The following is a 12,532-nucleotide window of genomic DNA, read 5'->3' as shown; positions in this document are numbered from 1 at the left end:
CTTTCAGCTTTTGAACTCCTCGCTCACACCATTTAAAAAAATTAACTCAAAATCAATTATAAATCTAAACATAAGAGCTAAAATTATAAAATCTTAAAAGAAGACAGAGGAGAAAATCTTCATGATATTGGGTAAGGCAATGATTTCTTATATATGACACCAAAAGCACAAGATCAAAAGAAAAAAAATGGATAAATTGGACTTCTACCAAAACTAAAAACGTTTGTGTTGCAGACAAAACTATCAAGAAAGTGAAAGAAAATCCACAGTATGGGAGAAAATATTTGTGAATCTTATACAGATGATCCCTGACTTACAATGGGTCAACTTAAGTTGCTTTTTTTTTACTTTAAGATAGTGCTAAAGCAACACACATTCAGTAGAAACCATACTTCGAGTACCGACATAACCCATTTTTCACTTTCAGTACAGTATTCGATAAATTACATGAGACATTCAACACCCTATTATAAAACAGACTTTGTGTTCCATGATTTTGCCCAGCTGTAGGCTAATGTAAGTGTTCTGAGCATATTTAAAATAGGCTAGGCTAAGCTATAATGTTTAGTAGGTCAGGTATGTTAAATGCATTTTTAACTTACGATATTTTCAACTTACAATGGGTAAGTTAAAAAGATAAATAACCCAACTAAGCAAAAGACTTGACTAGACATTTCTCAAAGAAAGACAAGTGGCCAATAAGCACATGATAAGATGCTCCATGTCATTAGAAAATTCAAATAAAAACCACAACGAGATATCACTTCATACCAAGTAGGATGGCCATTTTTTAAAAAAACTGAGAATAACAAAGATGTACGGAAACTGGAACCCTCACACATTGTGGGAATATGAAATGGGGCAGCCACTTTCAAAAACAGATTGCTAGTTTTTCTAGGTGTTAGACATAGAATTACCATGTATAACCCACAATTCCACTTCTAGGTATATGTCCAAGAGAAAAGAAAACACATCAAGAGAAAAGAAAACACATCAAGAGAAAAGAAAACACGTATCCACAGAAAAACTTGTACCAGGATGTTCATATCAGAATGACTCATGATAGTCCCGAAGTGGAATCCCAAATGTCCACCGAGTGATGAATGGATAAATAAAATGTGGTCTATCCACACAATGAAATGCTATTCAGCCATGACAATAAACAAATGATACATGATACAAGTGTTGAAAATGTTATTCCAAGTGAAAAAAGCCACTCATAAAAGACCACATATTGTATAATCTCTTTTAAATGAAATGTCCAGAATACGCAAATCCACAGAGGCATAAAGTAGATTAGTGGCTGCCAAGAGCTGGAGGGTGAGAGTGGGGTGTGGGGAATGGAGAAGGACTTTTCCTTCTTTCATTTTATAAATAAATGTACTTAAGTAGATTTTTGTTTTGTTTTGCTTTGAGATGGAGTCTCCCTCTGTCACCCAGGTTGGAGTGCAATGGCACAATCTCGGCTCACTGCAACCTCCACCTCGTGGGCTCAAGCGATTCTTCTGCCTCAGCCTCCCAAGTAGATGGGACTACAGGTGCCCACCACCATGCCCAGCTAATTTTTGTATTTTTAGTAGAGGCCGGGTTTCACCATGTTAGCCAAACTGGTCTTGAACTCCTGACCTCAAATGATCTGCCCACCTCAGCCTCCCAAAGTGCTGGGATTACAGGGTGAGCCACTGCACCTGTCCTATGGGGAAGGAGGTCTAATGGGTGCAGGGTTTTCTTCTGGGGTGATGAAAATGTTCTAAAATTATTGTGCTGATGGTTACACAACTCTGTGAATATATTATAATCCACTGAACTGTACACTTTAAATGGGTGATTATATGGTATATAAATTAAATTCCAATAAAGCTATTTTCAAAACATTAACAAGAAAACTAAAATATACTAAGCAGTGAATGCCCGGCTTTAAAAAAAAAATCAATTTTAAGTTTTACTTTTAATCTAATAACTATCAACCCAAGGAAAAAATAAATAAGGACCACAGCAATTCTGCATTAAGTGAGTTCACAGGTTTTTGCTTTAACTTTGCTTCTTGCCACTCTGTACTGAGACTGGGGTTTTTTTGCGGAAGATGTTGGTTCTCCATCGAGAAAATGATGTGCATGCTGTGATGTAACTTAGATGTGAATAATCCTGTGGCTTTGGGGCCACTGTAGGCAAATTTGGGGCCACACAAGACAATGACACTAATGATCATACAGTTTTAGAGGTTAACAAAGCGTCATTATATGTGGTCCTCTCTAGCCACTACAATAAGGGCAGTAGATCTATTTCACAGACGTGGAAACAGTCCTATTTAAAAGCTTGTTCAAGACTAGAAATTGGCAGCACCAAACCTCATACCAGGCCTTCTGATCACGAGTCCAGCACTCTTTCTGCTGCGCCCCAAAAAGTTCTTTGCATCACATCCTATGTGCATTTAAGTTAGGGAAATTCAGCTATCAATGCTCAGCAAAGTAATGAGAGAGGTAAATTGCAATTTAGATAGGCAGGGAGCTCAGATGACTCCATTCACCTCTTCACACAGTGACCACAGGCCTTGGAGTGAGCCCAGGACAGAGGTCACAGGTCTGCTGTCCTTCAGTGGTCTCTGCTACAGGCTACTCAGGCTGTGAGTGTCTAGCCCGGGTATCAGGCGAGATGTCATATGGTTATGACCTCTCTCTCTCTCTGTTTCTCTCTCTCTCTCTGTCTCTCTTTCCTCTCTCTGTCTCTCCTTTACATCAAACATTCTATTTTGGCATGTGTACTTTTTTTCCTATCAGGGACATTACTACATGCATTAAACATTTTTCCTGGGGTTATAGACACGAAACTTTGAATATTGTACTTTATGGGTCACTTAAGGAATTCCCAAATGTTATTTGGACTCTACGAAATTTTTGTTTTCTGAGGTGACTCTAGAACCCAACTCAGCAGTAAAATGCGACACACCTGGACTGTAGGTCTCCAGGTGCCACTTTGTGCTTTGATGGCCCAGAGCTACTTTGATTTTTATGGTCTAGGCTTTTCTAGATAAACCAGCAAGGTGGCTTAGATCTTGGTGGACCTTGACTCAAGCCCTTATAAACACAAGGAGACAAATACCAGAAATACCACATTTTGCCCTCTCCTACCTCCTCTACTTGTAGTGTTTCTTTTTCAATTTTGTCAAGTAGCTCTTTTCTCAGCAAGATCTCCTTGTCCAGATTGATGTATATTTCCATTGCCTTGTGAAGCTTGCTCTGAAATATAACAACACAGCAAGTCTTGAGCTAAGATGACCTCTCAGAACCGCAGGAAGGGGAGACAGCTCTTTGTTAACGAACAGAAAAGCAGGACCATCCAGAAAGTCCAAATTGCCTTTCTCACTGTTGCCCAGATTTTCCAAATCCTGATGTCTGAGAACTGGTGTGGTAGGAGGGGACCTTGGAGTCTTGTCCTCAGCTGGACAGGCAAAGAAGTAAGGCACACGGGGACCTAAATCCTGCCCTACTACTCACTAAGGAGATCTTTGGGGAGGTCCCAGAACCTTTCTAAACTTGGGTCCAGTCACCATGTAGGGTTGTGGAGAGGTGTACAGGAGACAGCCTGGTAGAGTGCTGAGGCACATGGAGAACATTCAACAAACAGCTGCCGTGACTATCTCATGTGGATGGAGAGTGGGGAATACTCCTCATAAGGTGGGTGCTACTGCTATCTCCATTTATAGGTGAGAGAACTGACCCTTAGGGAGGTAAAACCATTTCCCCAAGGACACAGAGACCAGGGGGAGCTGGGAACTGAGCCCATACAGTGAGATTCCACAGCCCACAGGCTCCACCACCGTCTCATCACCTAATGAGGCCGGGCCTGCTAGTTTTAGAGGAGTCCTGCAGGAGCACAGCCTTGCAGATTCCCACGGCATCATTGCCCTTCACTGGCTCCTGCAGGCCCCACCCCTGCTTCTTAGATTGGTCCCCTTTTGACCACTCTCTCTCAGTGGGGAAGAGTCGGCCAGAGGCGCTGGGATGTGCTTTGCTGAGCAGAGGAGTGGGCCAAGGGAAAGACACAGTGATTTGGGGGAGCTCACTCAACAAACCCTGAAAACCCACCCACCAGGCGCCAGTCCCTGCACCACGCACTGGCCAGTGAAGCAAACTAGGCTCTGCCACCAGAAGGCTGGCTCACAGCCCGGACAGTAGGGGAAAGGCAGTAAAATAATTGCAAGAAGAAATGTAAGACTGCAATTGTGCCAAGCTATGAGAATGCCAGGACAGGGTTGGAGAAGGTTTTCCTGAAAAAAAAAAAAAATATATATATATATATAATATATATATATATATTATATTATATATTTATAATATATAAATATATAAATATAAATATAAATATATATAAATATAAATATATATATTTATAATATTTATATATAATATAAATATGTAAATATAAATATATAAATATTATATATTTAATATATAATATATATATAATATATATATTATATATATATATGCTGGGAAGAGAGCTGAAAGGTTGAGTCAGTATGTCTAGGTGAAGAGGGAAGAGAACATTCCAAGCTAAGGAAAGAGCCAAGGAGAGGAGGATCTAATAGGAGCTGGGAGAGTGGGTAGAGAGCGGCAGGGCCACAGTCAAAGTAAAGGCAGGAGGAGGGGGCAAGGGCATTGCCCCAGGGTGTCAAAACAGAGAAGACTAGAACCACCTGCCTGGGGGACCTTCCAGCACCCAGGGGCCATTCTCTTCCCCACTCCTATTTTCAGGCCTCCCTTCTTAAGGCTCATTCCCTGTTCCATGTCCTGCCTGAGAATTGCTCTGCTAACGAAAGCAAAAGTGAATGAGACCAGACTGACAGGGTGAGGTGTGGGGCCAGGGAGATGGGGCAGGACTTTGCTGCAAATCCAGCAATTCAGGTGGGAGGAAGGAGAGTGGAGGGAAGACAAGTGGTCACCAACTTAGAGCGGCAGGGCAGGAAGGAATGGAGGTACAAGAGTAGCAGCGAGGCCATCACTGGCTCTGCCAGGGCAGTCTCCACGAAGGCTGATAAAAGCTGCATTGGTGATGCTGAGTCAAGATGTGGGTCCCTTGGGGAGGCCACTTCTGAAAAGGACTGCATTCACTTTCTATTGCTATGTAACAAATTACCACAGACTTTTGTGGCTTAGAGCCACACCCATTTATTATCTCACAGCTTCCATAGGCCAGGAGTCTGCACACAGTGTGGCTGGATTCTCCCCCACGGTCGCATCTGGCTGAAATCAAGGTGTCCGCCAGGGCTGTGGTTCTTGTCAAGGGCTCAGGGTCCTCTTCCAAGCTCCCTTATTGCTGGCAGAAGGTACTTCCTTGAAGCTATAGGACCAAGGCCCTTGTTTTCTTTTGGGCTATCAGCAGGAGGTCGCCTCAGCTTCCAGAGGTCCCTCTTGAATCCCTTCCATATGGCCCCTCTGTCTTTAAGCCCACAATGGAGAAGACCTCCTCCAGCCATTTCTCCTCATGGTTCATATCTATGACTTCCTCTTCCAGAGAAACTGTTCTTTCAAAGGGCTCGTGTGATTAGGTCAGGCCAAGTGGGTGATCTCCCGGTCTTTAGTCAACTGTGCCGTACAGTATAACCGACTCATAGAACAGAACAGAACTTAACCGAAACCATCATATTCACAGTCCTGGCCGGAGATTATACAGGGTGTAGATACCAGGGGCTGGGGAGTCTTGGGGACATCTTAGAATTCTACCTACAAGGCCCCAGATCACTAGTTTACAGGCAGTCTGGAGTGACTCATCACAGCTGTAGTCACATGCTTACATTTCACCAAACTCCACCAGGCAGGGCTTGAGGGCATAAAGTCAGAGAAAAAGCTGCCACCTTGACTCAGGCTCACACATGAAACTCACAGAAGAGAAGAGCCCATTTCTGCCTGGTGCTGTCTCAATGCGGTACCCTTAGCACTCAGCCTGGTGCCTACCCTACTGAAGGTATTGGTACTTTTAGTATAGAGGAAAATTATTCTGCATGTCTTTAACAAGGTTTCATACTTGGGTGTTTGATATTTGTTTCTTTATTTTCATTTTCTGATTGCTGGGAGAATGAATGTTTCATATTTACATCAAAGTGGCCCCTCCTGTCACCCTCCCACGCCTACCAAATACACACCTGTTCTGCAAGCAGTTCATTCAGCAATATTGGCCAAGCACCTGCTTTGGCCAGGCACCATCCTTGACGCTGGGGACATAACACATACTAGATAGAGCATCATCCTGGTGACACAAAACTTGCTTCCAAGAGGTGAAGAATCTTGCCTAGATGAAGCACCTCCCCCAGCAGAACATTCAAGCACAGGCAAGGTCTGACTCCACAACTCAGTTGTTCTGCCTCCATTTCCCCCAGGAATGGCTCTCACTCTGCCCATGGTGGCCTGTGCTGCTGATCTCGGGTACTGCAAGCAATCTGCACTGCGTGTTTAGACCCATCCTAAAGAGGTCAGGCCCTGCAACCTGGCAGTTTGATTTTAAAAATCAGTAGCTCCATTTCCAAAACCCTTGGCTTTTCCCCCACAAGACCAGGCAGGCCCTGTGCTACTTAACTGATTCCACGGGATAAGATCGAGGTCCAGTGTGATCTAAGCAAGTACAACCCGCTCTCCAGGCAACGAGGGCCTGGGAGCCACAGGAATTGGTTTCCTCTATAAATTACAGTGATCAGATAAGCTAAAAACTGATGAGAGAAGCTAAAAGTAGAGGATCTGTCGGATGTTTATGACACATAAATTTCAGAATGCCAGCACACTGTTTTCTACATACTTTATGCTGGAAAAGGCAGTCGGGTGGGATACACACTGAGTTAGGTGGGATGCACACTGGACTTGGAGTCCCATCTCTGTCAGTAACTTGTTGCTTGAATTTGGCAAATACTCTGCATCTTTTTTTTTTTTTTTTTTTTTTTTTTTTGAGACAGAGTCTTGCTCTGTTGCCCAGGCTGGGGTACAGTGGCATGATCTCAGCTCACTGCAACCTCTGCCCCTGGGGGTTCAAGCAATCCTTGTGCCTCAGCCTCCCAAGTAGCTGAGATTACAGGTGTGCACCACTACGCCCAGATAATTTTTTGTATTTTTAGTAGAGACAGGGTTTTGCCATGTTGGCCAGGCTGGTTTTGAACTCCTGGCCTCAGGTGATCTGCCCACCTAGGCCTCCCAAAGTGCTGGGATTGCAGGTGTGAGCCACTGCTCCCTGTCTACTCTGCATCTTTGACCCTCGGTTTTTTCATTTGTAAAAGGAAAATGTTGAACAAACATAAACCTGGCCTAAACGCATTCACATTCACATTTTTAAACTGTGTGGACCAAACAAAGCCCACCTGCGAGCTACCTAAGCTCATAGCCACCGATATCACCTGGGCACTATGTGAGGGGTCAGCAAAACTTTTCTGTAAGGGACCACATAGTAAATATTTTAGGTTTTGCAAGCCCAGAAGCAAAATTGTGGGTATTGTGTACTTATATTAACAAGAGAAAAAAATCCTACCAACGTTTTATCGATTCAATTCAAGATATAATAATTGAGTACAATATTTTAGAATATAGGTCTACTAATGAAAGAAATGGAATTTCTAGGGAAGAAACCAATGTTGCTTCATTTGGTTTCCAGTTAGTGTTTTCTATAATCAAATTGGTTATAAAGGTTCTTCTGTAATATCATTCTTAGCTCACAGGGCAGTGGGTGGGGATACACTGGCCTGTAGTTGCTGAATACTACATTAGATGGTCTCTAGCAGGGTAACCAGATGGCCTCGTCTGTTGGGGCCAGGCCCTTTGTGTGCCTATAGTCTCTGCCTAATTATTAATAGTGCCTCTTTTCCCTCCCAAAAGAGTTCTGTTTGGATGATAAATTATTTAGTAGTTTTCTGATCTATAGCTAAGACTGCTTTCCTTTGCAGGGTTTTAAGCAGGAAAGTGCTTATAATGTGCTCAAATTAAACAGGGCTCTAAATGTGGTTAGTTCTCAAAACTCACCATCCATAAAAATCACTTGGGGAATTAACAACAACAATAAAAAAGAAAACAAAATAAATAAGATGCATAGCCCTCACCTCCTAATTCAATTAGTCAGAGTGGGACTAGTCATCTATCTATCTATCCATCCATCCATCCATCTATCTACCTACCTATCATCTATGTATCTTTTTTTTTTTTTTTTCTTTTTAAAGAAAAACCCTGGTTCTCACACACAGCCAGGGTTATGGGAGCATTATGGCTTGACAGTGAGGGGGCACCTAAGCGCTGTGTGAAACCGGAGTGCACAAGAACCTCCCTGTGGCCAGAAAGGTGAGTATGGAAAGCCTTGGGGGAGCCTTAGGCATCAGGGATGGCCTTACTTTGTAGGCATTGAGGACCTGCAGAGTATTTCCAGATGAGAGCTTTAGCTGGGTCAGTTCTTGATTCCTTGCTTCAATTGTTTCAAGAAATTGAGCGTTCTCTATCTTCAACTGCTGAAAATCAACATCATGAAGGGCCTCACCCACCTCTTCTTTCTACAGCTCAGAAAGATGAAAGAAAAGATGATACGTCAGCTGTGATTCTGAATGTATGGCTCACATCTTGCAACTCTTGATAAGACTTTGGAGGTCAGTCATCATTCAGTCATTCAACAAACACGTATTGGGCATCTGTTTGGTCCCAGGCATGGTGTTAGGCACTGGGAATAGAGATTTAAGTAAATACAATGTTCCCTGGCTCCAGGCAGTGCATATGAGGGTTTACAGACAAGCCATTGACTGTTGCAACAGTGTGGTGCAGTGGGATGTGTTGTTCGGGGGGAATGTGGGGGAGTGGGGGCAGAGGGCACACAGAAGTCGCTAAGCCAGGCCAGGGGAGGATGAAAGACTGAGTCACGCACAGAGGATATCCCACAGTGGATGGTGCCTAACAGGGCCATGAAGGAAGAGAAAGAATCAGGCCATTTAAAAGTTGTTTTTAACATGAAAAACCCAGGACAAGCAGCCCATAGATTCCCCCTTCTTTGATCATCTGATATTTCTGCACTGCAGTGCCCGAGTGTATAAGGTTCCCTCCCTGTCCTGGCCCACCTTACCAGCCCTGCCAGGTCTATGCCACTTTATATCTGTGGCAGACAACAGACCGACTTGGGAACTGCTGTTCCTCACTCCCACACCTCACTCATGCTGTCTGTCCTATCTCCTGGGATTCATCTTCTTCCCCTTCCCAAAACAACACAACTTCCTTAAGCCCCAATACAACCATTCCTCCAGCTCCGATGCTCCCAACCTGTTTTCCACACCGGAGGGGGATCCCTCTCTCTGCTGAGCCCCTGGAAGCTTTAGCTCTGTGATCCTTGGTATGTAGCTTCTTTTTTTATTTTTCTTTTTTTCTGAGACGGAGTCTCGCTCTGTCACCCAGGCTGGAGTGCAGTGGCGCAATCTCGGCTCACTGCAAGCTCCGCCTCTAGGGTTCATGCCATTCTCCTGCCTCAGCCTCCCGAGTAGCTGGGACTACAGGCGCCCGCCACCATGTCCAGCTAATTTTTTTGTATTTTTAGTAGAGACAGGGTTTCACTGTGTTAGCCAGGATGGTCTCAATCTCCTGACCTTGTGATCCACCCACCTCGGCCTCCCAAAGTGCTAGGATTACAGGTGTGAGCCACCGCGCCCAGCCAGTCCTTGGTATATAGCTTCTGTATACAATTACACATATACACCTTTTCTCACAACACTGCTGCCCACTAGTCTAGGAGCTCACAAGGGCAGGGCCCGTGTCTGTGTTACCTCTGTGTAGCAGCAGCATTAAGGTTAAAGATCATCCATCTACTCCCTATCTCCAGCTTAAAGCCCCTCTTCAAGATGCCGGTGCTTGCATGAACCTCCAAGTACCAGGAACTGATGATCTGCAGACAGCTCCACTGGGACCACTCACTGCAGAATTTTTTCTTGCACTGAACTCAAATCTCCTTCCCTGACACCTCCATCCACAGCCCCAGCTCTGCTCTCCCTTCCTGCTGCAACCCTGAGCACTTGGAGACATGGCTGTGGCCCTCCTGGGCCCTCTCTCCTCGGGCACATCAGTCCCAGGCTCTTGGAGATGGTTTCTATTCCCGACATCTGGCTTGCTCTCCGATGTGAACTCTAGTTTGCCAATTCTTCCAAGGGTGGGGCTCACCCTGTGACATGACACTCCAGGTAGGGGCCGCTCAGACACAGCAGAGAAAGTCTACCCCTTCCTTGTTCTGGGCACTGTGTTTCTATAAGTGCAGCCTACGCCATAGCATCACCACCAGCTGAGCTGACTTTATCAGGTACTCTATGGCTAAGCCAACCTGTACCTTATCAGGTATTTTGGGGGATCAAAAGTGTAGGGTGTTACACTTGTCCTTCGTCACTTCATGCTGTTAAATCTGTCCCAGCTTGCTGAGGTCTTTCTGGATCCCAAGTCACTCAAGCAATAGTGCCCCAACGTGTTAATTCTCCTGCCCAGTTTTGTGTCCTTGTCAGTAGCCCCCTTTGATGAGCATGCCACCAGTGCCCAAATTCAAGTTAATAATAAAAATATTGAGCTAGGAAAGGACGGAACCATGTTTGCCTTACTGCCTTTCATCAGGAGCCGTTAGGGTCAGCTGGTGGCGATGCTAGACACATCAAAGCACATATAACTGTGCTACCAGGCCATTTTCCCAGAAAGGGCCAACAAGTATGTCTTGAGGGTCTTTTAAATTCACGCCAACTCTGTCTACAGAAAACCTCTGATTTGCCTGCACAGTCATCATATGAGTTTCCTATTGCTGCTGTAACAAATCACCACAAACCTGGTGGCTTTAATGCAAATTTATTATTTTATAGTTCTGGAGGTCAGGAGTCTGAAATGGGTTGGGAGGCTCAAATCAGGATCTCAGCAGGGCTGCATTTCTTCCCAAGGCTCTAGGGGAGAATCTGTTGTTTCCTTGTCATTTCCAGCTTCTAGAAGCTGTCTGCAGTCCTTGATTCCTGGCCCCTTCTCCCTAGCATGAAAGCTCATGACTCTGATCTCTGCTTCTGTTATCATAGCTTCTCCCACCCTCCTGCTTCCCACTGATAAGGAGAGAGATTATATAGGGCCCACCCAGGTAATTCAAAACCATCTCCCTATCTCAAGATCCTAAATTAATCACATCTGCAAAATCCTTTTTGCCATGTAAGTTAATGTATTCACTGATTCCAGGGATTAGGATATGGACATTTTGGGGTGGGGGTGGGAACCTTATTCAGCCTACCATGGTAACCTTAAAAAGAAACAGAGAGAGAGAGAAAGGACCACATACCTGCCTCAATTGTGAAAGCAGTTTTTTCCTCTGAACTTTGAGAGAAACATTTTTCAAACGTAATTTCTCCTTCATATTATCCTAAAACATAAAGGCATATTTTAATGCATTTAATCTATTTCTCTCCTTTTTCCCATTGGTTTGAAAAGTGGATGGTTCTGGGGCTGCAAACCAAACCTTGAGCCCTAACATTCTGTCACTTATTTTAGGTCCTTTTACTTCTACTTAAGCTGGGGCTGGTATGATATTTCATGACCAAGAAGCAGAAGACATTGGTTTTGCAACATGCAAATTTTACATTGCTTTCAAAATCAAGATTATTTGGGTGTATGCTACTGTAGGGGTCTTTCCTGACAAAATGATCTTATGATTTTTGGTCTTGTATTCCCATGGTAGTTTACATAATTTTTATTACTCTTAACATGTTAGGGTTAGTAACCCTACCTTGTCTCCAGGATCTAAAGCTTGACATATTGTAAAATCTCTGGAAATGAAGGTTACCCCCCAAATTCTCCTTTTTTCTCATAACAGCCCAAGGTCTATCTCCTGATAACAAAGGATCTCAAAGAGCTTTAGATTCACCTGTAATCCCAGCACTTTAGGAGGCCAAGGTGGGTGGACTGCTGGAGCCCAAGAGTTCAAGACCAGCCTGGGCAACACAGTGAGACCCCATCTCTATAACAATTTTTTAAAAGGTTTTTTTTTAAAATTTGAAGAAGAGATTTACCTGTCCTACTCTACAGTCATCTCTCTAGACAGGCTGGACCAGACCAGTCTCATACCTTTCTCAAGAAAAGATAACAGATCTTGAAACAAATAACAAAAAACAGAAATCAATCTGAGGTACTATTAATATACATCCTGCCTGGCTGGTGTTAACCTTGATAAACATGCATTCATTCATTCATTCATTCATTTATTTTTTCTGAGATGGAGTCTTGCTCTGTTGCCCAGGCTAGAGTGCAGTGGCGTGATCTCGGCTCACTGCAACCTCTGCTTCCCAGATTCAAGCAATTCTCCTGCCTCAGCCTCTCAAGCAGCTGGGATTACAGGCGCACACCACCTCACCCAGCTAATTTTTGTATTTTTGGTACAGATAGGGTTTCACCATGTTGGCCAGGCTGGTCCTCCAGCTCCGATGATCCGCCTGCCTCAGCCTCCCAAAGTGCTGGGATTACAGGCGTGAGCCACTGCGCCCAGCCATAAACATACATTTTAAAACATGCATATACACATACAC

The 12,532-nt window shown here is 44.1% G+C and overlaps 1 protein-coding gene across 2 annotated transcripts in view; it reads right to left on the bottom strand.

The window, feature by feature from the left end:
* The window catches only part of CFAP263 (cilia and flagella associated protein 263), a 30,400-nt gene that overhangs the window by 9,107 nt on the left and 8,761 nt on the right, over positions 1 to 12,532 (bottom strand). The window contains exons 5-7 of one of the 2 annotated variants that reach the window (XM_011758021.2): positions 11,293 to 11,373; positions 8,360 to 8,515; positions 3,129 to 3,236 (exon numbers count right to left, since the gene is read on the bottom strand). In XM_011758021.2, coding sequence (XP_011756323.2) covers positions 3,129 to 3,236; positions 8,360 to 8,515; positions 11,293 to 11,373 — 345 coding nt within the window. The remainder of the gene's footprint in view (positions 1 to 3,128; positions 3,237 to 8,359; positions 8,516 to 11,292; positions 11,374 to 12,532) is intronic. The other variant, XM_011758022.2, reaches the window with a different exon arrangement.

Source organism: Macaca nemestrina, chromosome 18, assembly GCF_043159975.1.
Source record: "Macaca nemestrina isolate mMacNem1 chromosome 18, mMacNem.hap1, whole genome shotgun sequence".
Classification (NCBI taxonomy): Eukaryota; Metazoa; Chordata; class Mammalia; order Primates; family Cercopithecidae; genus Macaca; species Macaca nemestrina.
This window is presented reverse-complemented; position numbering and strand designations above follow the sequence as displayed.